Source organism: Gallinula chloropus, assembly GCF_964237585.1.
Source record: "Gallinula chloropus genome assembly, chromosome: 1".
Lineage (NCBI taxonomy): Eukaryota > Metazoa > Chordata > Aves > Gruiformes > Rallidae > Gallinula > Gallinula chloropus.
Window position 1 is genome coordinate 182731596 of NC_140085.1, and position 27744 is coordinate 182759339.

Genomic DNA, 27744 nt, shown 5'->3' on the forward strand with positions numbered 1-27744 from the left:
GCGTACGTGATGTGACTGGAGGGTGGATCTCTGGAGCAGGGCTGATTTTCCTAAGCTGTCAGAGCTTCTCACAGCCAGGTGGAATTCTCAGCGTACGCACGGTGGTTGTCATGGCAGCTGCCGACCATCACACACCGCTAACCTTTTCGTTCCCTGGGCTGATACTTCCCTTGGAGGTACCATCCAGGTGATGTATTCCTATCGTGACCATGGAATAATCCTTAGCGATCATTTTTGCCTCTTTTTTCAAACTCTTCATTTGTGCCAGCTGGAGCTGGCTGGAATTATAGGCGAGCGCTGGGATAGTGTTCACTAAAATCAGCTGGAAGGGTTTCTTCTCCTCCTTGTAGCGACACTGAATGTAACGAGCGAACGCTGAGCGGTAGGTTTTATTGAACAAGGTATAGACGAGTGGGTTGACAGCCGAAGAAAGGTAGCCAATCCAGACAAAGATGTTGAGGAGTCCTCCAATGACGTCTTCATTGCACGACTCCTTGCAAATTACAGCCATCACATTGGTGATGAAAAAGGGGCACCACATCACAACAAACAGAAAGAAGACAATGCCAAGAACCTTGGAAGCCTTCTGCTCGTTGCTGATGGATTGCATGGTTCTCCTCCCGGAATTCCCCACGTCTCTGTTCAAAGAGCGCTGAAAGAGTTTCTCTGAGGACAGGGAACTCTGAGGGAGGAAGCTAAATGAAGCAAACTTGGTCTTTGTACCAATGTCATTCACACACAGTGTAGCTTCCTTCTGCAGCGACTTGATAGTTAAAAAGTAGGTGACCACCATGATGGTTAGAGGGATGAAAAATGCCACAAAAGAGCCTACTAGGACAAAATTGTCATCTGCAAGTAAGCAGCTGCCTTTCTTAAACACTTTTGAGTCATCCTGTAATCCAAAGACGGGTACAGGCATGGAGATACCTGAAAGAGGATTAAAGAAAGAAGAAGTTAAACACAACAATAAAACCCATTATTTCCAATCTCCAAGAAAAAAATATGAACAAAATGCTTTTAGCTATGTGCAAGTATTTCTTAAAGAATTAATGGTTATGGGACACAATTGGAGACTAACACGTAGAGCCACAACTGGTAGACATCCCAAATCAAACTGAATTTATACAGGGGAAGGAAAAATATTGCATCTCATGTTTCAGCAGCAGCACGATTCTAACCCTGTTGTGACATGTTACTGGGGCTACACTAAGAAATGATGCTCTGTGAAACATTAGTCTGAATTCCCTCTCTGTTTCAAAACACCTCAGCCACAGGTAGAACGCATTTGCTACCACCTGGTAGCAACAAAAGCATAATTCCTCATGTTCTTGGATCTTGGGCCCCCTGTAGTGATCTCCAGACTATAATCAAGAGGATATTGTGTCTTTCTTTCCTGGCATGGCGTAAGAGCTGTTTTCTGTAAGGGAATTAAAAGTGTTCTGGGTACTGGTTTCTGACTAAGCTGTGAAATACTACTTATTTTAGGAGGAAATATATTTTTTTGTCATAGATCTGAGACTAATCTTTCCTTGGGTCTTTTTCTTTTCTCCCTGTATTCTCCATACAGCCAACACAGTCAAAATGCTAAAAAAACTTTCCATAGCAACAGCTGAGGGAGCAATGGGGACAAATTAAGCACCGAGAGACACCAATATGAGACAGCCTGAGATGTGGTTCACCCTGCAGGACTGTGAGGGTCCCTTTACTGTGCTGCCAACCACTACAAGCTGCCCTCTCAAAGTACAGCTCTGAAGGCAACAGCAAGCCATGCAAACCTTGTCCAGCTCTGGAGCATGTGCTATGTTATTACCCTGTCACGAACCACAAGGGCACATGATGAAGTCTATTCGCCTTGGACTGCTTCATCTGATCCAAGCCCACTCAGACATTTCCTTGGGGACTTCTGCAAATGCTGCTAGTGTCTGACAAAAATCAAACAGCTGCTGTTCCTTTGGTTGTTGGTTTTGGGGGGTTCTTTTTTCATTATTTCATTTATTATATTTGATTATTTCCCTCCCCTTCTCCCAAATGGATGCTGTCGCGCCAACAGAGGCGATGTTCAGGCAGTGAAAGGGACGATGTGCTGTGAAGACAGCAAAAGTGGAGTTGTGAAGCAGGCAGTGATAATGCAGCCCTGTTTGGATAAAAGCAGATAGGAGCCTGACTCCTGGGGAAAGTTAGGATAATATGGGTGCTTCAATCCTCTATGCATCTTTGAACATAAATTCCAGACTCTGTATGTGGCTGCTGCAGAAAAAGAAAATAATTAGAGAAGATTTTCTTATGATGTGAGAATGATGCTGTGCCCTATCTTATCCCCTGTGTACCTAAAAATCTCCTTACTGGTTCACAGATGAATCCTGAAACTCATCTTCTTGACATCAGCACTTCAGTGATACTTCTATCCCCTTTCCTTTCCCTTTTTCCCTACTCTGGTGCTTAGACTGGGAGCCCATTAACAGCACAGGCTGTCTCTTCATTTCAGACATCTCCTATGCCCCAGTCCTAGAGGCAGTCTGCGGAGTCCAGGCACAGTAAAAACCCAATAGCAGTAATAATAATAGTATTAGGCTATTTTTCTCTTCAAATGTTCCATTCTTTTGGTGCTTCTGGAGCTTCTAAAAAGCTCTTTATTTTTCCAACACTGTGGTTTATCTTCACAGGTTTGAACTGAGTCACGGCAATGCCCTGGACCAACTACAAGAGTCCTTATCTGCCCAGGGCAGAAGCTGGTGGAGAGCCTGTGGTATTGCCTTTTCTCTTTCTGTTCCAAGATCATACAAGCCCCTAAACACTTGAACTTTGGCTACGAGAAGCCAATACGTGAGGTGCAAATTCATGGAGTCTGTGGCAGCTCCTGGGTTAATCTAATGGAAAACTTCACTAACTCCAGGAAAGCTGCTGCCTGAAATGGTCCAAGTTGGTCCGACTGATGGCACAGGAGGACAGGTCACCTGCAGGAGCCACATCGCCCTGCCATGGCTGAGTAATCTGGGGTGCCAAACACCTCCAGGGAAATAGGGAATGTTTTGAAGTTCCTTTTTTTGGATGCGTTGAAGGGATACTGAAGGCATCTGATGCCTCCCAGCATTACACTTCAGCTGCATGAAGACACAGCACTACTCAGAGCAATATCACACGTTTCCTGTGCTATTCTGGCCTGTACTGATAACAGAAAAGCTGTTTTTTCATTTCATTCAAGGACCTAGTGTGAGCTGCAGAGATAAAATAAACAATGGTATTGACAGGGTAGAAAGATGCCTTTCATTACGACAGACCTTATGGTTCAGTTGCACCAGGAGGCATGGGAGGAGAGTCAACAGCACCAGAAAGAGGAAAATTTTAGTGTAATTGCAAGCTTTTTCAAGCAAAAGGCTGAAGTCAGTTACAACTCCTCATCCAAAACATAAGGGCAGCAATTCCCCACCTGCTTTGTTTTGTTGTTAGCATCTTCTGGAGGACTGGCACCTAAATGCAGATTTCTGGCTGTAAAAATGGAAATGAACTTGCTTGTAGCTGGAGTTTCCACATTGTCTTGTTATTCCTTCAGCAAATGCCAAAGTGCTGCTCACAGCAGAGCTGTAGCAGGCGCTGCTAGTCATGTTGAGTTTCTGAATGGCTGTTCAAGACAACGTTTCCCTACAGCCATGGGTAACTGGCCTGCATACAGTATGAAAATGCCAGAGGTACCACGGTTTGGTGTCAGAGAACATTGACAGCTGTAACCTGCTTTTTGTGTATGCCCTAGTTTAGCTGATGTGGGGGAACCCAGAAATGTTGTGGCATTCTTGCATGGAATAAATTAACTTCCAGATAAGATCTCTCTTTTCATATCTCTACAGGGATTAATCTTACTGCTCCTGTCCCCAGTGGAACAGAATTTGTCTCTCTTCAAGAGAGAGCTTCTGGCTTCTGTAGCACAAGGATAGCAAATCCCAGCGAGTACACAGGGACTGTCATGTTTAAAGTGTAAATAGAGGAACTTCATGTGCCACCCATGCCCACTGTTCTGATGGGACTTTTAGGAAGCATCACATACGGCCAATAATGTCACCCACGCATCATTCAGGTTTAGTCAAGATGAAGCTTGTACTGTAGACACATAACAAGAAAGCCTGGTCTAAGCTTATTACCATTATTGCAGCTGACTGAATTAATTTGTTAAAAATTGAAGCTGACCGATCGATTTCTCCTTGATGGTTCAGATGTACAATTTCTTGCTGGTTTTATTGTCCCTGCTTTCCAGCTCCCTGCTCTTGGTGACTGTGGATGTTTAACAAGACACAGGCTGTGCCTGTGTATGCAAATGTCAGAAGAAGAAAATCAGCTTTGCAAGAAAGGATCACACAGTGCTGCTGGGTAGAGGTGAGCAGGTATTTGGGAAATGGACCACGTACAGACAGTAGATCTGGGGGAAGCAACTTGGCAAGGCTGTGGCAGAACAGTTATTCCACGTCCCTCCCTCCCACTAGCTCAAGGTCAGTCAGGAAAAAGTCTTGATATCCCCTGAGTGCTTTTTTATGGTTTATCTTAACTCCGCTTCCAAATCAAACTAAGCTGAGACAAAAGAAGCACTCAGCACAGAATGGGAGCATCCATTCAAGCCCTGGAGGTGCATTAGCTACTGTGTTTCCAGTTGACATTCCCACTTATAGCAGAACATTTTGCTTTGCGGGCAAACCCTAAAGACTATGTTCCTCTGGCGGTTTATTTATACAGCGTGATTTATACACAGCTGGCTGTTTCAAACTCTATGGACTTTAATAAACCGCAAAACAGAACCCAAACAAGGATGAGTAATAAATCCTGCATTAAACCTCAACCGTTTGGGCACAACTTCAGAATGACAAAAGGCCCTTGAAAACACCAAAGGTTAAGAAGGAAAACAATAGCATCCTCCTTGTTCTCTCAAAAAGCTTGGTAAATCTGACAAAGGTTGATTTAATGGTGCACATTGCTGGCTTGCAAATCTTCAGAGATGTACAGCAGCCATAAAACCACTTTAACTGGACAGGCAAACTGGGTTTGCTGCTGCCTTGAGCTGCTGAAACTGTCAATGAATCAAAGGCTGAATTTACAATATGCCCTGCAGCGTGGCACGCTTGGGCTGCTTAGGATGAAGAGGAGGAGGGGGGAGTGAACTGATAAAGTCAAGGTTCCTTCCATGGAGTCTCCTTCTAGCAGAAACTGTCAGTCACATGCTTTCACCTCACATATATCCACTCCAATCGATTTGAATGCAAATAAGCATTACTATGTGCCTTAATAAATGTCCAAGGGATAGGAAATACCTTTTAGAAATGCCATTACAGTTTCTCAGCAAAATTTTGCACCTCTGTTCACCTTTGCATGAAAACGTAAAAACCTCCCCAGCTCAAGTTTTAGCAGTCACATTGGTTCAGACATGCTCAGGTTATGGGCTGCATCATGGGCCACTGCACAGAGATGTGCTGTGACACTGGGGGCCTCTGAAAGGATTGCTGCTCAGAGAAGGCCAATCTGTCCTCCAAGCAGCTCAATGTGGCAAAATGATCTCATCTCTTTAGAGAAGCACATGCCTGGTGTCTGGTGCCCTTCTGTACTCAGAGACTGTTCTCCTTTGGTGAATCAACACATTCAAATGACAAAGAGCCCCCCCATGTATATTCGCATCCTACATCCCAAGGCATACAGTGAGTACCCTCAGTTTCAGGTTCTATAAAAATTGCCTTGGTGCAACACACCCATCACATAATTTTCACTATTTTGGATGGAAATAACCACACAAAATGATATTTATTCCTTTGGGCTACCATGGTGCCCTGCAGAGATGTTTGCATGCTCTAGAAACACAAAACATGGTGAGCCACTTGTGGGGGAGGGGGTTGTAGACCATGTTCTTCTCTGAGTATCAAGGATGCAAACGTGGATCCTATATCAGGGGTTGGAGTTTAGCAACAGCTACTTATATACTTTCACTCAAACATCCGCAGAGGAGTCGCTCGATTTGGCTCCGTGTCGCAGCGTGGTGTGTGGCACTCACCGCTGTGGGAGTCATCGTTTCCCCAGAGCTACGAGCACTTACCTGGTTTCTGTGAGCACCTGAAAATGTTATTTCCCAACTGACTTATTTCCCTTCATGACAAACCTTTCATGTTACAATTCTGTTGCTACCCAAATACCACCAGCCACATTGCCAATAGCAAGGTTGTGCGGTTTGCTGGTGGGTGGCAGCACAGAAGCAGAAGTTTCCACCTGGGTAGAGGAGAGGTTGAAAAGCTCTGGGTGGTTTGAGAATCACGATCTTCTGAATTTGCATCTAGTTAGCATGAATGTTAAAAAGCGTCTGCCTTTCCTAGTCAGTGCGGCAGCGTCCCCAGAGTCCTGAGACAGAATTTCTACTCGCATGTGAGACAAGCACAAACCTCCTCCCCAGTGGCATGTACACCTGATGGTGGGGGCAGGAGTGGGCGAGGAGCTGTCTCCTCTCAAATCCCCACGTACTACCTGCTTTCAGGTGGATTTCCTCGAGAACTAAATGAGTCACAGTGCTGGGTGGAGCTTCATCTCTTTGCCAGCATCCCAAGAGGCCACCCTCACAGGACTGGCATCAGAGTGGGTCCAGGCTCTTACCTTAGAGGCCAAATCTAGATTTTTATTTGAGGGCACACACAGAGCTGGTTTTCCGTAGTTTTCCACTGAAACATTTTATTTGGTCATATATATTCCACTTAGTACAATTGAAAGGAAAACTACTTTGTATTTAATTTCACATAGCAGGTGCCAGGTAATACCTGGGTTATTCTAAAAATTTTGAAAAGGCTTTGTTCTTGGCAGCTCAGAAAATCTCTAAGGAAACATATCTTTTAGCTTAGTAGGAGATATATTAAATTCTTTCTACATGAGAAAATTATTGTAAACAATCATTTATACTAATTTAATGCCGTAAATAATCTTTCTCACTTTTGAAAAACAACATCAGAGAAGTCTCAGTCCCTTCCTTGCTTCTCATTTATGTTCTCAGACCTGAAGCCTGTTTCTTACAAGTAAGGAGATGTGTCTGTCCAAATTAATTTGTCGGATTGTGATAATAAATTCAATATAAACAGAATTAGAGGAACATTGCAGGGAGGACAGAGCTAGAAATGAAGGACAGACACTCCTTTTTTGACCTGACTGATTAGAAACCCAGGGCTTCAGGGTGGGCTGAGTTATGAGAGGAAACTGCTGATGGAGTTGCTTAGTACTTTGGTATAATCCTGTTCACTTACAAAATGTGGATGCAGCCCTATTTTCTAGAGGCAGCAAGAATGCAACAGCAGGAAGCCATTACTTTGCTCTCAGCTTTAAGGGCTACTTCTGCCTATACACACCTCAAATCCCCTTCCTTAGCTGTGCTGCAGGACTCATTCACAGCAGCAGTTCTGTGTCCTTCGTGTCTGGTATTTCTTATTTCCTGGCTGGATTTTCTAATTCTTCAGAGTATTTGAGGATGGCATAACCTTTTTCACAGCAAATTTCAATGAAGCCTCTCCACCAATATAGTCTTTGCTTTTCAGCCAGTGACATTATCTTTGGTCTGGGCAGAGGCTTCTGCCATGGTGCTTATTGGCTTCTCACAGCTATCTCCAATCTAGAGAAGTTTTTATCCCTCTGTGTAATACGATTACTTGGTCACTAAAGGGACTAAGAGAGGCATATAGAAGTCTGCATGTGGAGGGAGGGAGGGAAGGAAGGAAGGAAGGAAGGAAGGAAGGAAGGAAGGAAGGAAGGAAGGAAGGAAGGAAGGAAGGAAGGAAGGAAGGAAGGAAGGAAGGAAGGAAGGAAGGAAGGAAGGAAGGAAGGAAGGAAGGAAGGAAGGAAGGAAGGAAGGAAGGAAGGAAGGAAGGAAGGAAGGAAGGAAGGAAGGAAGGAAGGAAGGAAGGAAGGAAGGAAGGAAGGAAGGAAGGAAGGAAGGAAGGAAGGAAGGAAGGAAGGAAGGAAGGAAGGAACCCACCTTTATGTCCTCTGTCCTGGTTTTCGGCTAGGATAGAGTTAATTTTCTTTCTAGCTAGCAGCTGGTGCAATGGTGTTTGGGAGTTAGGATGAGAGCAGTGCTGATAACAGCCTGATGTTTTTAGTTGCTGCCAAGCAGTCAAGAGCTTTTCAGTTGTTCATACTGCCCTGCTAATGAGAAGGCGGAGGGCACCCAGGAAGATGTGAGGGAACACAGCCAGGACAGGTGACCCAAAGTGGCCAAAGAGGGTATTTCATACCAATTATGTCATGCTCAGCATAAAGGGGGACTGATGGGGCGGAGGAGCATGTGGCTGCTGGACACACAGTTTTTGGGGACAGTCTACCTTAGGGACAACTCTGAGCTGTACAGCCTGAGTGTGCAGTTCAGTGAGAAACTGCATTGTGTATCACCAGTTATTTTTGCTATAAAAGTCCTATTATTGTTATTTCTCTCTCTGCTGTCCCAGTAAACTCTCCTTATTCCAACCCATAAGGTTTGCCTTTGGTTTTTTACTTTTCCCCTTCCTTTCCCCCTAGGCCCTTCCCCATAGCGAGCAGCTGCATGGTGCTCTGCTCCTGGCTGGGGGCAGAACCATGACAACCTCATACCTGATTCTTCCACAGGTCTCCCACAGATTTGATGAAACTCCCTTTTACTGTGCTTGGTTTGATCTCACAGATTCTTTTAGTGATGTTAAGCCTGAAGAAATATGCCAAAGGACTCCAGCCTTACACTCAGTAAGTGTGTCACCTTACAGATAAAAAGTTAATCTGCTTTGTGTAGATTACTGTGCATAAAATTAATTATAAATGTATCTACAGAGAAGAAGAGGGAGGCAAGAAGGCATCCGGGCTTGCTTTTGCAGCAGAAGGCAGAACACAGCTGTTTAACTTCAGGATGTCCAGAAGTTAAAGGCCAGACACACCCTAAAAATCTTTTTCCTCTTTACTGGTCCAGAGGAAACCAGTGAACCCTGGTAAGAAACATGCCATTGTGCCACGTAAAGCAGACTTGTTTGCCTGAGAAAGCACCATCCCTGTGTTCCCTAAGTGAAAACTCAGTCCATCCTTAGAGATGGGACAAATAAATGTTTATGAGTATGATTCAGCAGTGTTTTGGCATCACATTCACATGACACATCCAAGATGAAATTGCTGTTCCTTTGCCCTGCTCAGTCCCATGGTTCCCAGATGATCCTGAGGGCATATGGACAATTAATGTGGGTGGCAGTGCTGAAGAATCACTGAAAGAAGGGAAAATCTCTTTCCATACAGGCCATCTGTATAGATGTCATAAATTTCTTCTGCTGGGAGCTGGATTAGGTTAGATTTTTGTCTGGCAAGAGCCTTCTCTTACTCATTAGCTCTCCCCTGGGCCAGTGATTCCTCCTACATTCTCACGGAGAAGCCTGAAGAAGGGGAGGTCAGGTAAACCTGCCTGCAACCTCAGATGCATTTTAAAATCTAAGAGTATGAAATATGACAAGGAGGGGAAAGGCACAGGTAGTCTACATCCTTCTCAGCTCAGAGGCATGTGGATACCACAACATGTCATGCTAAAAGAATCAGGACTGAAAATAAGCGCTAATTTCACATGGACACATACCCATGTCCCCCCATATCTGTGCAACTGAGATTGCCAGCTTTTCTAAATAACTGAGTTGCAAGATAAGTTTTCATGATCTGAAGTCATCACTAAGGTTTTTACTTCTTATTTGACTACTTGTTTTGATAACTGGGTGTGTGGGTTGTTGCAAACTTTGACAATGCCTTGAAGACCAGCCAGGCCAGTGCTGTCAAGCCATCAGTCTGCAGGTTGGCAATGCATCAGTGCTGCTTTATCTTTTAGCTCAGAGGAACTGTCCTGACAGTTCTCAACTGGATACAAGAAAGGGCATAGGGTAGCAGTGGAGATCTCTGCAAGTTTTGTAGCCTTGTATTTTGTCAAAAATATTTATATTTTCATACAGGTCCAGTGAAGACTCTGGGGAGGATTCCTCTGCCTGCACATCACCCTGGTCTCTATCCCAGCACTCCCAGCTGGGACAGTGGCTTTATATTTCAAGGGAGGATGATGGAGCATGTGGCCCCATGTGCCAGCCTATAATTGAATTGCATTATTACTTACAATACCAATTTACTTGCAGTCTGGTCTTTGCTGAGGTTGAGACTGATCAATATATCTTGGTAAGACTGAGACTGGTCACTATACCCAGCTCTGGAAAGAGTAGAGAGTAAGGTGGTGTCTGGCTAAGTATGGAGAGGAGGCTGAGGAAGCAGCTTTCCTGGAGGATGCTGGCTGAGCAGCTGGCAGCTACAGTCCTGCTGTCAGCTGGGACTTTGGGGGGAACTCAGCTTAATGTTCTCCTCCAGGGGACATAGGAAGTGTAACCACTTCATCCATGGTGATTAGAAGTGATTAGAAATTACTGACCTTATGATAAAGAGCTGAATATTTAGTATGAAAAATTGTAAGAGGTGACATAGGTCTCCAGACTAGCTCTGTGCAGAAGGACAGGCTGCTGCTCATTCTTATTTAAAGCTCCTGGAGGGACAAAACTGTTACTCCTGTGGCTCAGCAAATGCAGGAGAGGAGGTCAAACATATTTTTTTCCTTTCTGTATACTTAGTTAATCTCATTTAAGTTGCACTGGAATAACTTCTCTATAGGAATGGTTTCATTTCTACTCAAAAGAAGTTACAAATTCATGGTTGTCACTGGCTTATGTAAACATGTTAATTTGGAAAGGAAAAGAGCCTCTGAGTGGGATCAACTCCAGCCACCCACATGTGATACTCCTCTTGACTGGCAGAGGACCTTTCTGTCTTTCATGTTGGGTGGCTGTGCAGTCTTCACTGCTCAGGCCCCTAGGAGAATAGATTTGGGGATAATTGTGCTTTGAGAAAGAAATAAATACTATACATTTGTATCACGATCTTCCCAGATCACACTTTCTCAGTCTGCCTTTTTACCTATGAAGCTCCCGAAGGTTCCTCAAGACTAACTAATTACATGTCATACATCCTACATACACAGCCATGCTTAAAAAATAATAGTAGCAATAAGCTAGAAATTTTGGGAACATCTTAGATATTCCTTTATTATCAGCAACTAATGTGACACCTCCAGGAGTTGTCTAGGTGACAAGACCCTCTACCATCCCAGTTTTTACACTACTGGGCTTTTAACTATTACTTTGTGTGATTTGTTGAATGCTGATAATTTACCTAACTCTGCCTTAATTCTCCACTGAACTGAATAGAGATTTCTCTTGGTCTGTCTCTGAGATATTCACAGGAGGCATTCACAGGAGACATTCACAGGAGACTCATATGTAAGTTGCTTAATGTGGGTGGTTTTAGCAAGAATTTTGCACTAGGCCTGAAGGGCACAGACCACCAACACTGTAGCTCTTACAGATTCTCTAGAGCTCAGAACAGGTCCCTCTTTAATCCATGTCTCCTTCTGAGGTTGCTTGCAGAGGCTGCTGATTAAGCAGATCGTCAGCTTCTTATTAAATATACAAAGAGGCTGCACAAATCTCTGGACAGTTATTGGGGTAGATGTCCTGGTACAATGGATAATTTGGAAGGGAAAATAGGACGAGAAGCAACTCAGAGACTCTCAGTGGTCTGAACATCATGATTTGGGATCCTGTGCTTCACGCTTCACTGCCCACACAATGGGTAATGCCCTTCACCCTGAGTGAATGTCTCTTTTGTCAGATCAGTGCCCTGGTAGCAGTTAGATGATGTCAGCATTGAAGAAGAGATGAAAAAGTGATAATTCATATCTGCCCGTATTTCCCATCTACAGATTTCTACATAGGAGCTATAGCATAATCCTTAGGCTTACTTTCTGCTAAAAGCTACAAATAACCTTGAAAATTAAAAATAAACACATGAACTGCCCTTGCAACAAGAAACAGCTACTCTGAGTGCTGGAGCAACCTCTTCATGTCCTGTAGTGTAGGTCTGTGAATATTTTGCAGAGATACACGCAGGTGTATGCTTTTTTTGTTTTTAAGAAATGCTAAATCTTGTTAGGAATTACAGAACAAAAACATGCCAAGCTTTCATACCAATAAATGAGTATGACAAGAAAAATTAGATTTCCTTCTTCCTAAAGTAACAGTTCTTGCTGAAAGGTTTTAAGTTTGAAAGCAACTCAAAAGCCAAAGTGATCAAGGCAAGGCTTGTTTTATCCTGGGAGCATTCAACCTAAAATTTTTGGGCACATGCTTCTAAGGAGAAAGCAACGCTGCTCACACAGTGCACCTGAGACCTAAACCCACGCAGACTCTATCTCAGGATACTCACAGTTCAGCTCAGCCTATGTAGCAATAGTAGTCAACCTGACATTTCAAAGCTCAGGTCAAATATGAAATCATAAGGAGGGTTACGTTCTGTTGAGAGGAAAGAAATCTTCCCAGTGAGTGTGATTTACTCGCAACACAAAAGCGGGGGCTGAATACTGTGAAAAACACGACTCCAGTTTTAATCAGCCAAAAAAGATAGCCTTTATCACAATGCCTCATCCTGCTTTCAGGACATCATAGTAGTTTGACAGGCTGTTTTCCATCAATGACTCTGGAGGGCATCATAGGAAAAATCAGCTGACAGGTATTTCTAAATTCACTGCAGGAAATTATGGATATGTTGTCTCAGCTCTGACTTATTAGCCAGGCTTTTGCTTCAAAATTATGCCAATGGCATGGGCCAGGAAACACTTGGGGAAAGTTAATTGCAGCTTGAGTGTGCAATAGTTTGCAATGTTCCTGCTAATTGGAGTAAATGTAAGGATTCAATCTTAAAGCAAAATTCTGTGATACGTTTCATTTTCTTAACAATATAAACTGCAAAATCTGGCTTAAATAAAATTTAATTCTTTAAAATGCATAAAAGGAGCTGTGAAATAGCTCTGTATAATTTTAAAATCACTGAAAATTTCTTTGTTCTTGACATTATCTTTCATTCACTACAGTGCTACTTTAACAACATTATTTTTAATTTATAAGGAGATTAAATGCAATTACAGTGTACAGATGACAGAGTTTATAAATCCCAACATGATTCTTTGTGCACTTCTTTTCTGCTCACTTAATATTGCATGTGGCTTCTGCTAGGCAGAAATCCCAATTCATCTGATTAGAGATGCTCAAGTAATTTCTTGGTCAATAACCCCCTTTTGCATATATACTGTCATAGAGATGTATCAGAAAAAGATCAGAGCAGGTCTGTGAACATGTCCTGAACAATTCACTTAGCACTTCCTGCAGAAAAGGGTATCAACAAATTCTGTCATCAATGCCTTGACTAACCAGGTTCTTGCCACATACGTCGCCTATTAAAAATACAGCCCTTATTGTTTAAGACTTACCCTTAAAAGTAGAACCAAAGCAGAAAGAAATGCCACACATAATGCTGTTGTGGTCTTGTGTTGCCAGGGTTCTGGTGGAGGAGAGGGGGGCTGCAGGGGTGGCTTTTGCAAGCAGCAGCCAGAATCTCTCTGCAGGCCTGACAGAGCGAACACCATCTGGCTCAAGGCCGGAATTGTTGCTGATGAAGGCTGAGCCCATCAGCGATGGTCACAGCGCCTCTGGGCATCACATTTAAGATTTAAAAAAAAAGCTAGCAGCTGCTTTTTGCCACCAGAGAAGGGAGTGAGAAGATGTAAGGAACTGTGCAGACACCAAGGCCAGGGAAGAAGTCCTGAGAGACTGAAATGAATTCTATGATTCTATGACTGCACCCCATAGAAGTGACCCATGCTGGGGCAGCTGGTGAAGAGCTGGAACCCCGTGGGAAAGGACTCACATTGGAGATGTTTGTGGAGGACTGTCTCCTGTGGGTGGGACCCCATGCTGGACCAGGGGAAGGGTATGAGGAGTGCGCCCAGCTAAGAAGGAAAACAACCTGTGAGGAAAGAGGAGTAAACACACATGCACACACCCTGCCCCCACACTGTGCCACCCCAGGGGGAGGAGAAGGGAGCGAAATCATGACTAAAGTGAAGCCTGTGAAGAAGGGAGGGGTGAGGAGAGGTGCTTTAAGGTCTTGTACTTATCATTACCCAACTCTGGTTTCATTCTGTGTATGTTCTGCAGAGTAGTGTAATGAATTAGATTCTTTTTTTCTTTTTAGTCCATTGTGAGTCTGTTTTGCCACTGGTGCTAATTGCAGAATGATCTCTCCCATGATCTCGACTCCTAAGCCTCTCAAAATACATTTTCTCCCCTGTCCAGCTGAAAAGGGAAGTGATAGAATGACTTTGGTGGGCATCTGGCCTCCAGCCAAGGTCAAAACCGACCACAAATACTTTGAATGCTCCTCATTCTTTTTTTTTTAACTGTAAAGTGGACAGTTTCTTGCAAAAGACGAGTTCACAAAATGCCTTTTTCATAGGCAAAAACCTTCATCTGCTACTGACAATCAGGTAATTATGCAAAGAAAATGTTGAATGTATAGATAATAATTATTCTTCATATGACAATACATATGTAATGGTATAATGTATTCTTTCCCATCCAGAAATATGCCAGGTTGCTCAGTGTCTCTGGTTTGGAAATTCCCTATGGATATTTATGTTGTTTCTTTATCTCTGTGTTCCCAAATTTGGTTAATTTTGAATGCAGTTCATGACCACCTACTTGAGAGATACTGAAAAAAAATGCACAAGTTCAAAATGCATGGGTTTTTAACCTTCACAGTTATGAGGGGGAGATATGTGTTGTAAGTTGTGCGTCTGGTAGGTGGGATGTGTTCACTCTGCTGGAAAGAACAAATCAATCAAAGGATTCTGTTACGTGGGAAATACAGGAACAATTTGCATCAATGAGGAAAGTAAATACAATATTTACATCTCTTTCCCAGAACCACAGTAAGTAATGTCCAGCAAAGGGCAACTTAGCTGGTGAAGGGTCTGGAGCACAAGTCCTATGAGGAATGGCTGAGGGAGCTGAGGCTTCAGAAAAGGAGGCTGAAGGGAGACCTTTTCACTCTCTATGACTGAAAGCAAGGCCATTGCAGGTATGTTAGGATTGGTCTCTTCTCTCAGATGACAAGTGATAGGACAAGAGGTAATGCCTTAAAGTTGCACCAGGGAAGATTTAGGTTAGATATCAGGAATAATTTCTTTACTGAAAGGGTTGTCAAGTATTGGAACAGGCTGTCCATGGAGGTGGTGGAGTCTCCATCCCTGGATGTATTTAAAAGGCATGTAGATATTGTGCTTAAGGTCATCTACAGATGGACTAGTCAGGGTTAGGCTGTGGTTGGACTCGATGATCTAAGTGTCTCTTGGACAACTTATGCATGAAGTGTGCATTTACTTATTAGTGTAATGACCCCTGGTGGGGTCATTAACATGGCAATGAACTTTTTACTGGCACAACTGTTGCTGACTACAGATCCTCATCCATTGTGTCTCTATAAAACAGTACAATGAAGATTGTATTTCTGTGAGATGGTCATGAACATTCGATACTTCGTTTATGAAGTTTTGTGCCATAGCCCTTCATTTCGACTGTTCAGCCTGGAGAAGAGAAGGCTCCAGGGAGAACTAATTACTGCACACCAATACTTAAAGTGGGAGAGGGACTGGTCACCAGAGAGTGTAGTGATAGAACCAGGGGTAATAGCTGAAACAGCTTGAAAAAAGGGTAGGTTTAGATTGGATGTTAGGAAGAAATTCTTTACTATGGAAGTGGTGAGGCACTGGAACCGGTTGCACAGGAAAGCTGTAGAAACTCCATCCCTGGAAGTGTTTAAGGCCAGGTTAGATGAAGTTTTGAGCAACCTGGTCCCTGCCAATGGCAGGGGTGTCGGAACTAGGTGATCTTTGAGGTCCCTTCCAACCGAAAGCATACTATGATTCTGTGATTATCATTAATGCACATTTCTCTATATGTTGTTATGATTTTTGACAATATCATGGCATTTTAGTTTTACGGTGGCATCTACATCCACAAATGGGAAAGGTCCCAAGGGATTGCCCAAACACCAAAACTATAATGTTTACCCTTGAGATCCTCCAGCTGGAAAGAGCAAACAGTATGCTCACTCTCTGGGAGATAATTTGATGAATATGATTTAAATAATAAAAATTAAAATTGAGGAAACTATTATAAATACTGCTAAGAATGCAAAGCCAAGCTTTCCCAAGAAGTGGAAGCAAATGACTACTTGGTAAAGAGAATGGTGTAGCAGATATTTCAAGTTTAGCTTCAGCGCTTCCAAATTTAGGAGCTCAACTTCAAATCCATATTGTTGGAGTACAGTGCTGTCTATAATTATTTGCAATTTTATGTATTTTGGCAGTATATTCTATCTTATAACAAGTGGTCTTTTCCTATGCCAAGCCATCCCTAATTTAGACTTGAACTGGCAAATTATGAGTGTGTCATCTGGAAGAAATGGAGGATGCAGTGGATCTGGAATAGGGATTCCCAACCTGCAGCCACTTGAAAATCTCTGCCTTTTGAAAACAGTACAGACTTTCAAATGAAGGCTGTCCTTGGCAGAAGGAGGAGCGAGCTGAAGGAGGCCAAAGCTGTCAACATACCACAACCTAGAGACGCTGGCAGTCATACTCTCCAAATTCCAGCTGCTTCCTCAGTCCTTCGTGCTCTGTAGGACATCAAGAAGTCACGCAGAGAAACTGCAGGCTGCCTGAGAATGGGGTGTAATCCTTTCTGTCAGCATAAAGCTTCCCACTGCCAAATTATCAGAGGGCTCAGTCACACTGGGCTTGTTTGGTACAGCTGAAGGTAACTTTTTGCACCTTCACATGCTGCAGTATTTCCATATTTTTGAAGTCTTGAAAGCAATGGCAAAATTGTAGGAGCGTTACGCAGTGGGAGATATTTCACCAGCTTCATCCAGCTCTACTCTGGACCTTTTTTCTGCATGAAAAGTACTGAATAAATCTAAGTTGTTAGTGACTGGGGAGAGCAGAGACTGCCTGAAGGCAGTGAACAGATGTGTAGGCTGAGTGAGAAATGATAAGAGAAGGGAAAACTCAGCTAAGAGGATTTGGGCTTCATCAAACTTCACATTACTTAGACCATTAACAGAGAAATAAGGACTGAAGAATGAGAGATATATAAGGGCTTACAGTTCATGACTGTGATTCCTTTATGTGACCCTTTCAAGGATTTTTAAAGGAGAGAATGATTGGCTGTTGCAGAGCAATATGATTCTAAGGCCCACTTAGGACTCAAAGGTGCTTTACCTACAATTTTCCGCATAGGCTCTACTTACAGTTCTACAGATTCCAGTTAAACACTTCTCAAAATTAACCTCTAATTTTTCTAGGAAGGGAAAATTCTTGGGCTTTTTACACCTGTTCTCAGTAACGACCTCTGTGCTTTAAAACAGATGAAATAATTTTCAGAGTTTAATGGGCTTTTGCCTTCAACAGCTACAAATAATCTAATTATCTAGACACTCTGGGTCCTGGATGATTTAAGAATTAAAGACACGATTAGAATCTGTTACAGTAATTAGAATCCATTTTAAACCAATTGCCTGTGGCATTACATGGTCTAGTGAAAGAAAGTGTGCTGCCTAAACGCTCTTCCTCCGCTAAATGCAAAAACAAATGTTAGTACCTTTTTTTTTTTTAATCTAAAAGGTCAAGGTATCAGAAGTCAAGTAAATCAAATTATCTGTCCTTTTTAATGCTGTTTTTTAAATACTTCATGTATCACAGAAGACAATGGAAGGAAGACCACTGATTCATCTTTGGATCAAATTCACTGTATAAATTTGTGAATTTAGTGAATAAAAGGAAAATTACAATTTTAGCAAATGAAAGTGTTATTAGGTAAACTATGAGTCATAATAAAAGAGACATGGCTAGATTGGGAAGCACTAGGAGAACTTTATCATGCCCCACAAATCAGCTAGAAGTATTTGCAGGAGTCAGTGAGTAGGTGGATAAGGATAATCCAGCTGATATAATGTTCCTGGATTTCCAGAATGCTCTGACAATACTATTTTGTCAAAAGCTGTTAAAGAAATTAAACACTAATGGCAGAAGAAGAAAGGTCCTCTTGTAGAAAAAGGATGGGTTGACAGAAAAGAAAAGGTAAGATTAAATGTTTTGTTTTCACAGTGAGGTTGGTAGAAGATGGTGTCCTATAGCCCTTTGTGTTCATCAATGCTGTCCAGCCCATCCATGGCCTGTCTGTGTGGACACTGGAACTGAGTAAATGTGCTGGCAACACACAATTCTTGGCTGTACAGAATTGCAGAAGTTCTTTGCAAATCTCAGATAATGGACAGCAAAGGAGCAGACAAAATTCAGTGCGAAGAAGTGAAGAACTGTGTTATTAGGTGGATAGGGAACCCTATCTAGGTATGCAAAATTATTGTCATTAATCAGGAAAGAGAGAAGGACAAAGAAAATGAATAGAGGTCTGGAACATCCCACCTACAAAGAAAGACTGAAAGAGTTAGCATTAGCCTGGAGGTGAGAATGTTCCAGGGAAGCCTTATTACATCCTTTCAATGTATAAAGAAGGCTTGTAAGAAAGAGGGAGAGAGACTTTTAACCAAGGCCAGTAGTTGCTGGCCAGTAGTTGCTTATAAACTGAAGTAGAGTGGATTTATATTGGACAAAAAGATGACTTTTTTTATTATGATGTTGGTCAAGTACTGGCAGTGGTTGCCCAGAGAAGCTTTAGCTGCCCGTCCCTGCCAGTGTTCAAGGCCAGGTTGGATGGGGCTTTGAGCAACCTGGTCTAGTGGGAGGGCCGTTGGAACTAGATTGTCTTTGAGGTCCCTTCCAACCTAAACTAGTCCATGATTCCATGATTTTGGAGACACTGAATTCAGTGTGTAGGGGTGGTCCTAAAGGCTAAAAGAAAAGCAGGACTTATTAAAGTGGGAATTAAGAACAAGGTAGAAACCATTACCACACCACAGGTATTCATGATGTGTCCTTATCTTGAATATTGTGGTCTGACCACCTATGTCTCCAAGACTATATAGAAGCACTTGAAAAGATTCAGAAAAGGGTACAAAGATGATCTGGTCACGGGATACTGCCACACAAACACAACCTAAAGTAGACCAGGACTCAGAGAGGTAAAGCAATCATTGAAGGGGGCTGTGCGAGAGGATGGACTAAGGATTTTGGCGGTGAGGCAGCTATCAGGGGTCTCTAATCGGCAGGTTCCTCATCTTCCCGTGATGAAATGAGCCTCTGCAGAGGCGAACATGATGTCCTACACTATTTCTCTTGCTTTTTGCCCTCCATCTCATACATCATAAAAATTCACAGGGCACCAGCTCAGCTGCATACTGCAGGAGCAAGGGGATGCCAAAGGATATCTAACTGAGGTTGGAGGGAAAAGCTTTGAGAAACCCCCTAGTTTCCAAATTTGTAAGTGAGAAGGCAGCCACACCGTGTGCTGCAGAGAGCATGCTGTGCCCAGCACCAGCTCTGCCTGTGCTAGCTATAGAGCTATGTGAAAATGCAAAGAATTAAATAATTTATAGTTCTGCCACTCTAAGTAGCACTTAGAGCCTGGAGACTAGTAAATGATACATGGAGCACCTCTTTGTTCAGAAACCATTTCCTATTAGTAAATGCTAATAGAGAGCACCCTGTTCTCTCTATCTATTCTGAGTTGGAAGGTGGCAAATCAGAGGACAATGACTGACTGACAGCAGGTTGCATGGGTGAGCTGGGATCTACCAAGGTTTTTTATAATACTGGCATTTTTCCTTATTCTATTAGTATAGCAATATGCCATGGTGCAAACTCAGTCCAGCCTGAGAGTGATTAGCTCAGCATCTTCCTCATAGCTGCTGTGTGTTTGCTTCCCTGTCTGTCCTCTGGAGCACATCACATTTGCCAGAGCCAGTTCACAACGCAGTTGCCAGGCTGGGAACCTGCCTGTTTCCCTTCGGCTCAACTCCCTGTGCCCATTGCTTCCACAAGCACACCAGCTCAGAACCACTTCATTCCTGTACACCTCAGTGTGCTTGCCTGCATTCATGGATATCTATTAAGCTAATCACTGTTTTGATGACTGTTTTGATGATCATTTGACAGTGATGTGTGAATGAGATGGATTTTACCTCATCAGCCCACCTATTTTCCATTGTTCCCTTACATGTGTCCTTATCCATCTGCAGTAAACCAGAACTCTGTCTTCACTCATGCCATACTCGAGTGCTTTCCAATAAAATAAGGGGTTGTATTGTTCAGTTATATAAATAGGGACCTTGTTTCTATCACTTGCTATAGTAATAACAAATAACATCTGCGTCTCATCTGATCACAGTTACAAGAAAATTCTCTAGAGAGCAGAAAAGGTGTTTTTACAATGTGTCAGTTATTATCAGTTATTACTGCAAAGAATAGTCCTAACTTTTGAAATTAAATGTCAAGATATCAAAGGACTAACCCCTCCTGCCAGAGGACATAAACTATGTCATAACTAACAGGGTTTAAATAGTATTTTTTTCTGGATTCATTTTAACAGTGAGCCCCTTTGTGAGGAAAGATGCTGAGCAGTATGTACCACTAGTTTGTCCCCAGACTGGCCATTCTTATCATTCTGTGAACTTAATAGTGATAAAAAAGCAAAGCACAGTAATTTCACACACACTAAGCACAAGCATCACATACAAATGCAGACAAACACAGTGCATAGAAATTTAAGTAATGCTTGATGTTTTGATGTTATATGGAGAGTCTACCAAAAATGCTTTCATGTAGCAGTGTCCAAGATTGGGAAAAATGGACAGATTAAGTAATACGTTTTCTACTGGATCAATAAAAAAGTGACTGTAGAGGTACGAGTCAGGACTTATCTAAATGAACACTTCTACATCTGAGTTGCTCTAGGCTTCCTTTATAATTGAGATCTAGGTATAGAGCAAATAAAAAAGGTTTTTTAAAACAAGGTGGAGTTCACCTAGCCTGTGATAGACATCTACGTCTCATCAGCTGAACACACCCCAGATCTTGGAAGATGCAGAACTGTCCTTCTGTTAAGACAGAGCTCCCACTATTGTTGCACAGCAAAACATAACAGCTATTTCAAGCCATAAATATCCTAGATTTCTTTTTCTCAGATTCAGGGACTTGATCAAGTGGGAGACCAGGAATCAATTCAGTGTCTGGCAGGCAGCGGTGTTAGGCATCATCTCCTTTCCTTCCTCTTGGAGGAAAGGTAATGGATTACAGTTACCATTTGAAATAATTTATATTAGCCAGGGAAGTTGCTAATTACATTTGATTGCTGGCAATGCTCATCTCTTCCAGGGCAAGAGAGTGGATTTTTCCTCTTCAACAAGTGAACTGCCAGTGCTCGGAGGGTCTATAAAACCAGGCCAGCTAAAAGGGAAATGTGCTTTCAACACTTCTGAAAACCATCGTGCCAGGTGTGTGAGGAAATCCTTGATGGCATCAGACACCAAGCTCTTTCCACCTCCCTCAACGCGAAATTGCTCTGGACAGAGTGTGTGGGAATGAAGAGTGGCATTCCCATGACTAGTGTCAAGCCTCTGGGTTTTGCCAGTGCAAAGATGGATTCATCTAGGGAGTCATTCACAGCACCTATTTTAGGCTGCAACTTGAACTTGTTCTGTGGGGAAGCTTCTTTCATTTACGGTGTACACAGAGTATCTAATGCCTCCTAAATGGGATGCATAAATACCCTACCCTATGCACCAAGAAAGGCAGAAGAGATCCTCCCATAAGAAACATCTCAAAGCAAATCATCCTGATAAGAAGTTGGGTACAACTGATCAAAACCAGGGAAATCTTTTTTTCAGTCAAGATGATTTCTTGATGTTAAGGTAACAACCAATAACAGAAGTAAACACATCTTTAAAAAACCCCATGAACCCAATAGTCCTACCACTGATACATATTCTTTCAGTGACACTGCTGCTCAGTTCTCCTCCACTTCCCACTGTCGTTGTTGATTTCCATTGCATAATTACCACATTACAGCACTTCTTAGACTGTGGCAAGAAAAATATTGCAGACAAAGAATACAGTTCTAGAATGCAATATATATGTCAAATCCTCTCAAATGGTAGAAATCTGCAATTACATGCTGAAATATTGCCTCACTTACCAACTGATATGGTCCAGACAGCAATTATTTTTGCAAAAGCCTTAGTTCTTGAGTTAAACCGGCTGTGATGGATGGGGTTTCGAATGGCAATATAGCGATCCAGGGAGATGGCGCAGAGGTGCATGATGGAGGCGGTGGAGAAAAGCACGTCCAGGTAGATCCAAATGGCACAGAGCTTTGTAGGCAGAGGCCATGTGTATCCTGCACAAGAGAAAGTTGAGATCAGCTAAGAATGTGCCATACATGTTTTGCTGTGACACGTATGTCTTTGCGCATATATACTTCTAGGAGGAGCCAGCAGTAATAAGTGGTGCATTCAAGAAAGGCTGCCTGACACTGTTTTAAAAAAGCTTTTTTATTTGCTTGCGACCGTCCAACTCCATAGCTTTTGGGATTAACTCTGCTTCTTTCCCAGGCTACATACTGTGTAGGGTTTTTTTTCTTTTTAATTCTATTTACGTAATGCTAATGCTTGATGTTATAATTAACCATTTCTGGCAGCAAATCTATGGGAAGAGAAGCAAATTTGTCACTGTAAACCTGCAGGTTCTCAATTTTGTTTTAGGACTTTTTATCCACGTAATTACTGTGTTATTAACACCTACTGCTATGCAAAGCTGCCCAAATTCTGAACCTGAAACTTTAGATTTAGTCACAGCTGAAGAAAGAAATGTATTTTGTTACATACCAGTGATCTATATTTCACCTGTCTTCAGGCACCTTCTGCATACTTAAATAAGGATATTCTCTGTGTCAATGAATATTGATAGGCTTCTCCAGAGCGAGCAATCCAACAAAAACACATTAGTGTTTACCAATATCCAACCTACATCTCCTCTGCTGCAAATTAAGCCTTCCTTTTTCCTTGTTCTTTCCACTAGCCATGAAGAATAATTGATTGCTGTCCCTTCTGGAAGCTATTGGAAGATGGCTATCATGTCTTGCCTATTTTTTTTTTCTTTTTCTCTTACAGACTAAGCAAAGCCAATTCCTTTATCTTTTGCTTACAGATGATGCTTTTGAAACTACTGTGCTTCTTATTTCTCTGTCCTGGAATCTTTTTAATTTATCCACATCTTGCTGATTGTTTGGTGACCAAAACAGGACTCAGTTCTCTTGCAAAGGCCTCCCGACTGCTAAGTGAACTCCAGGATTGCTTCACAGGTCTTGCAGGGAATGTCCTTACTTACACAACCTGGAATGTATAAAAATATCATACTAGTGACGCATGCTTAGCTTATGATGCATTTTGACAGCCAGATCTTGTTCAACATTCCTGAAGCCTGGACAAATGTTCCCAGCAGTAGTTGGTTAGCTATCTTTTTCCTAATCTGCTATCTTTGCATTTATCCTTGCTGAATGTTATTTGTTCATTTCAGACTTCCTCTTCGGGTGTCCAGATGATTGTTGATGATTCTGATCCCGTCCCTCTGAGTGCTTGCAACCTCTCCCAGCTTGGTGCTTTTGGAAAGCTGTGTAAGCTCACACTATACAAGTTGTTTGGAGCAGACCCAGGCTAAGAAGAGCCCTGCAGGACCCCCATTCAGAGGCCCTTCTAGTCCTGCAGGGAACCACAAATAACTCTCCTTGGGGCAAGTTTTTCCGTTCTCCATGTCTTTATCTTGTGGTGATTTAATTTAGAACATATTAGCTGAGCTGCCCATGTCACTGCAGCACGGGGCAGTGCCAAACCTGGTATTGTGAGAACACACTAGTGTTTTCAGGGGTGCCTGTCTCCTTTGGAGATACAGTACAAGATGTGCAACAGCAGAAAACAGAGGGAAAGGCCAAGGAGCCAAGTCTGTACCTAATTAAATTTAGTCTCAGTAAGCACTGGGGAGACCTCCTTCTGGGTGCTCTTGGACTGCTGTAATATTAGCTGACCCTGACAAGCCATACAGCATTTAGGGATATGGTTTATCTCATTTTCAGGTCTTCTAGTGGGGAATCTGGTCTCTGGAGTGTGTTATGTGAGGGCTGGCTTTCAGGGGCATGTCTTCCCAGCAGCACCTCTCTGTCAGGCCAGGACAGTTTACACAGGGAAAAGTGATAAAGTATTTTTACACTTGACAACATGCATCTGTTCTCTTGCTTCAGTAGCCTTTGGGAATGCATTTATCATATCCTTCTAGACCTCTTGTTCTTGCTCTAAATCTGGATGGGCAGGGATAAAGAGCATTCATCAAATAATTCACCTTAGAGAGTGCAGGACAAAGAAAGGAAAAAGTACACGAAAGGCACCAACTATGGGTGCAGTAAGTTAGGAAGGGTGGTAGGAACCATCCTCCAGCTAGGCCTTGGGACATTTTATGCAGCACATTGTATAGGATACCTTTGCCTTAGAATCACAGAATAGTTCAGGTTGAAAAAGAACTAAGGTCATGAAGTGTAACCATTAACCTAGAACTACCAACTCCACAATTTCATGCACCCAAGTACCACATCTAACATCTTTTAAATACCTCCAGGGATGGTGACTCAACCATTTCCCTGGGCAGCCTGTTCCAGTGCTTGACAACTCAATCTAAACCTCCCCTGGCATAACTTGAGGCCATTTCCTCCTATCACACTGTGCTCCGTCCACGGCCCAATTCACCCCTTGACATATGCAAGGGGAAACAAAACAAAGCAAAACCAAACAAAACATGGCTGAAATTTAAAGATTGGGTAGGTGGGAAAAGTTTTACAAGGTCCAGGATTTCATGTGGTCCATGAGAGCTCATGAAGTCCAGGAAGCGATATGAAGGAGTTCCATCCAAGGAACAAGCAAGTGCATCTATACATTTTCTGGTTGAGAGGCTGAAAGGGATGATAGGTAGTTCCTAGGATGAGATAAGATTTTCTTCCTGATGTAGCCAGATAGTAGCATTCAGGAGAGGAGAAATGTTCTCTCACAAGAGCTTTCGGGTGAGAAGACAAACAAGCCAAGCTGGCCAGGGTGGCTGGGCTGCTGCTTGTTGGTTGCAGGAGGTATGGGGAAATTGTTTAGAGTGAAAGGCTGAGGAAGTGCTGTAAGGAAAGAAGAGAGGATAGTCTGTAGGCACAGGCAGTTGCTGAGGAGGTCCTGTGCACCATCCTGCCTTGCCAGGAACACATCAGCCGAGGCCATGTGTGGGGTCACCACTGGACTGGACAGGAACCCCCCAAAACAACTGATATTTCCACTGCAGCAAGGAGTGACACAGCATCTGCCAGACGTTCCACATTGTTACTGTCACTCCACAACATGGAATGAGTCTCCAAGACAGGAGCAACAGGTATCCAGCATCCTATGTGGTTTTGGGTAGGAACCAGCATTGTTATTCAACACTTTCTGCTCGGTGAGCACATCTACCTTAGCAGGAGTTGAAGGGTGTCTTTTCTTCCAGCAGAGGCTGGTGCTGCTGGGTGGATGGAAAAACCTGCCTACCACAAAGGTTGTAGGCTGTAGCAGGTGCACACCTCTGGTATGGCTGGGCACCAAACAGGAATTGCCTGTAGTACCTGTACAGCTCTCAGGGAAGAAATCCTCTCTCTCTCGAGCAGAACAGTCACATTCCTCTTTCAAGGGGCTGTGAGGTGGGTGCAGAGCCTCTGAGGTTCCCTGGCAGAATGAGGTGGGTGCAAAGGCCCCCGGTTTGGATCTGTTAATGTAGTTGATGTGGCTAATGCCAGCTGCATCCTGGCTTTTGTCTGGGCATCTGAGGACAAGGAAATGCTCCTGTGTAAGGGGAGATTTCCCTCTGCACCTTCCCTGGTTGTCCTGGAGGTTGTTGGTGCACCATGCTGGGACAGATCTTCTGGTACCTGTGTGCACCACCAGATGATGTTTCACCACAAGTCACCCAGCAAAGTTCTCCCCTTCTCAGCCTTGCAAGGGGAAAAGCAGTGAGAGAGGAGGCAAAGCCAGCACAGTCCCTCCCCTACGCCTGCTCCTCCGTGCCAGCGATCACCAAGGAGGGTGACACAGTCTTCCTTCCCTCTACGACTGAGGGTTTCGGCTTTGCTGCATGCAGGAAATCCCACGTCCCGACCTCCAAATCACTTCCGAGAAGCAGATTCCGAGCTCGTGGTTCCTCGGCACCAGAGCCTGGCCAGCAGGAGTCCCTGTTGCATGTCTCAGGGAATCGCGCAGCTTTTAAAAGGGTTTTGCTAATCTCACACATCGGACAATTTCAGCTCCCACGGCTCTCTTTTACCTACAGGCTTTCTCCCACCAAAGGTAACTGCAGCACTAAGGCAATAAATCACCGATGCCAAATTCAGTTTGCTGTGAGGGCTATCTGTCTATACATACTGACAGTGGGAAATAAATTTCCCCTTTTCTGGGTGCAGCCTCTCTTAAAAGAGTCACAGGCTCATGCTTGGACCTCTAGTCCCAAAACAGTGAAGCCAAAGAAATCTTTGCAGGCAACCCGACTTTTCCTCCTGACTGTCTGGCTTCTCCTTGAACTGCAGAAATTCAGTTGTGGCACCCAAAAACTCCTGTCTTGAAGTTTAGGTATTACAGCAGCTTGATAGTATCAGTGCTGAACACATAAGCTGCTGCTTTTTACTACATGAGCTGTGCTGCAAGTGATTTTGGTGAAAATTATAAGAAAGATCTGCTATTAATCACTTACAAGGGTATGAACTGTGAGACATTATTAACTTAATTCTTAAATATCTTCCCTTAAGAAGTCACAGCTTTATATTTGTAAAGTTACTAAAAATTATGCAAAATTAATTCCCTTCCATTTTTTTAAATTCACACAATATTTATTCCAGCATTTGCTGGTAAGTAGATGTCTAAGCAGTGTATTTGTGTTAAGAAAATTATTTCCATTTGTATCACCACATTAAAAAAGTCTGAAGGGGTTGCCTACTTAGAATCTAAAGGTAGTCAGTAGTGCTTCTGTGCATATTTGCAGAGCAGGTAACTGGCAGGACCCTACATTCTCATTAGGACTATTGAAAATTAGAAGCCCTGAAAGAATAGAAAAAACAAAGTATCTTCATAAACACTTTGAAACAATTCATCCAGCAACTGAGTAATAAACTAAGGTTCTGGGCTGTGTTAGCAATGCCTGGAACTATAAATACAAAGTAGAAAAAAGATTTAAGTACTGCACCTATTCTTACTTCCATTAACCAATCACAGGTATTTCAACTTGTGTGCAGTGATTGCATTCTTTTTCTAACATGAGAACGAAATAATAACAAAAACCAGGATGTGCATGCAATGTTCAAAGCTTCTTAATACATGCAGTAGGTTACACAGCTTATACTCACCGTACAGTATGGTTAACATTGACACAGGCATGACAAAGAAACCCAGCAGCATATCAGCTATTGCAAGTGACATTAGAAAATAATTAGTGGCATTCTGTAGTTTTTTCTCCAGTGACACAGCCATGATGACTAGAATATTTCCAGCAATGGTTAAAACAATCACTATCACTGTCAGCAAAGCTGGCCAGTTTTTCTGTGAAAGCTGAAACAGGGAAGAGTAGCACGGTGGACTCATGTTGCTTTCACAGGAAAGATTGGTGAGGTTTTCGGAGTTCACAGTCAGGTTAAAGAGATGTGATAGATTAATCTCTCCAGCTCCGTAAACATTTCTGTAGAGTCTTCTCTCGTGATTTATTTGTATTAAGGAGTTTGCTGTTGGGTTCACAGAGCTCTCCTCATCACAAAGAATATCCAT

At 42.9% G+C, this 27744-nt stretch overlaps 1 protein-coding gene across 1 annotated transcript; it reads right to left on the minus strand.

Annotated features, from left to right (window-relative positions):
- Positions 1-127: 127 nt before the first annotated feature.
- HTR2A (5-hydroxytryptamine receptor 2A) lies at positions 128-27744 on the minus strand (the record flags this gene model as incomplete). Its single annotated transcript, XM_084270713.1, has 3 exons — positions 128-927; positions 22080-22280; positions 27330-27744. The coding sequence occupies 3 exons, from the start codon at positions 27742-27744 to the stop codon at positions 128-130; spliced, it is 1416 nt and encodes a 471-aa protein (XP_084126839.1).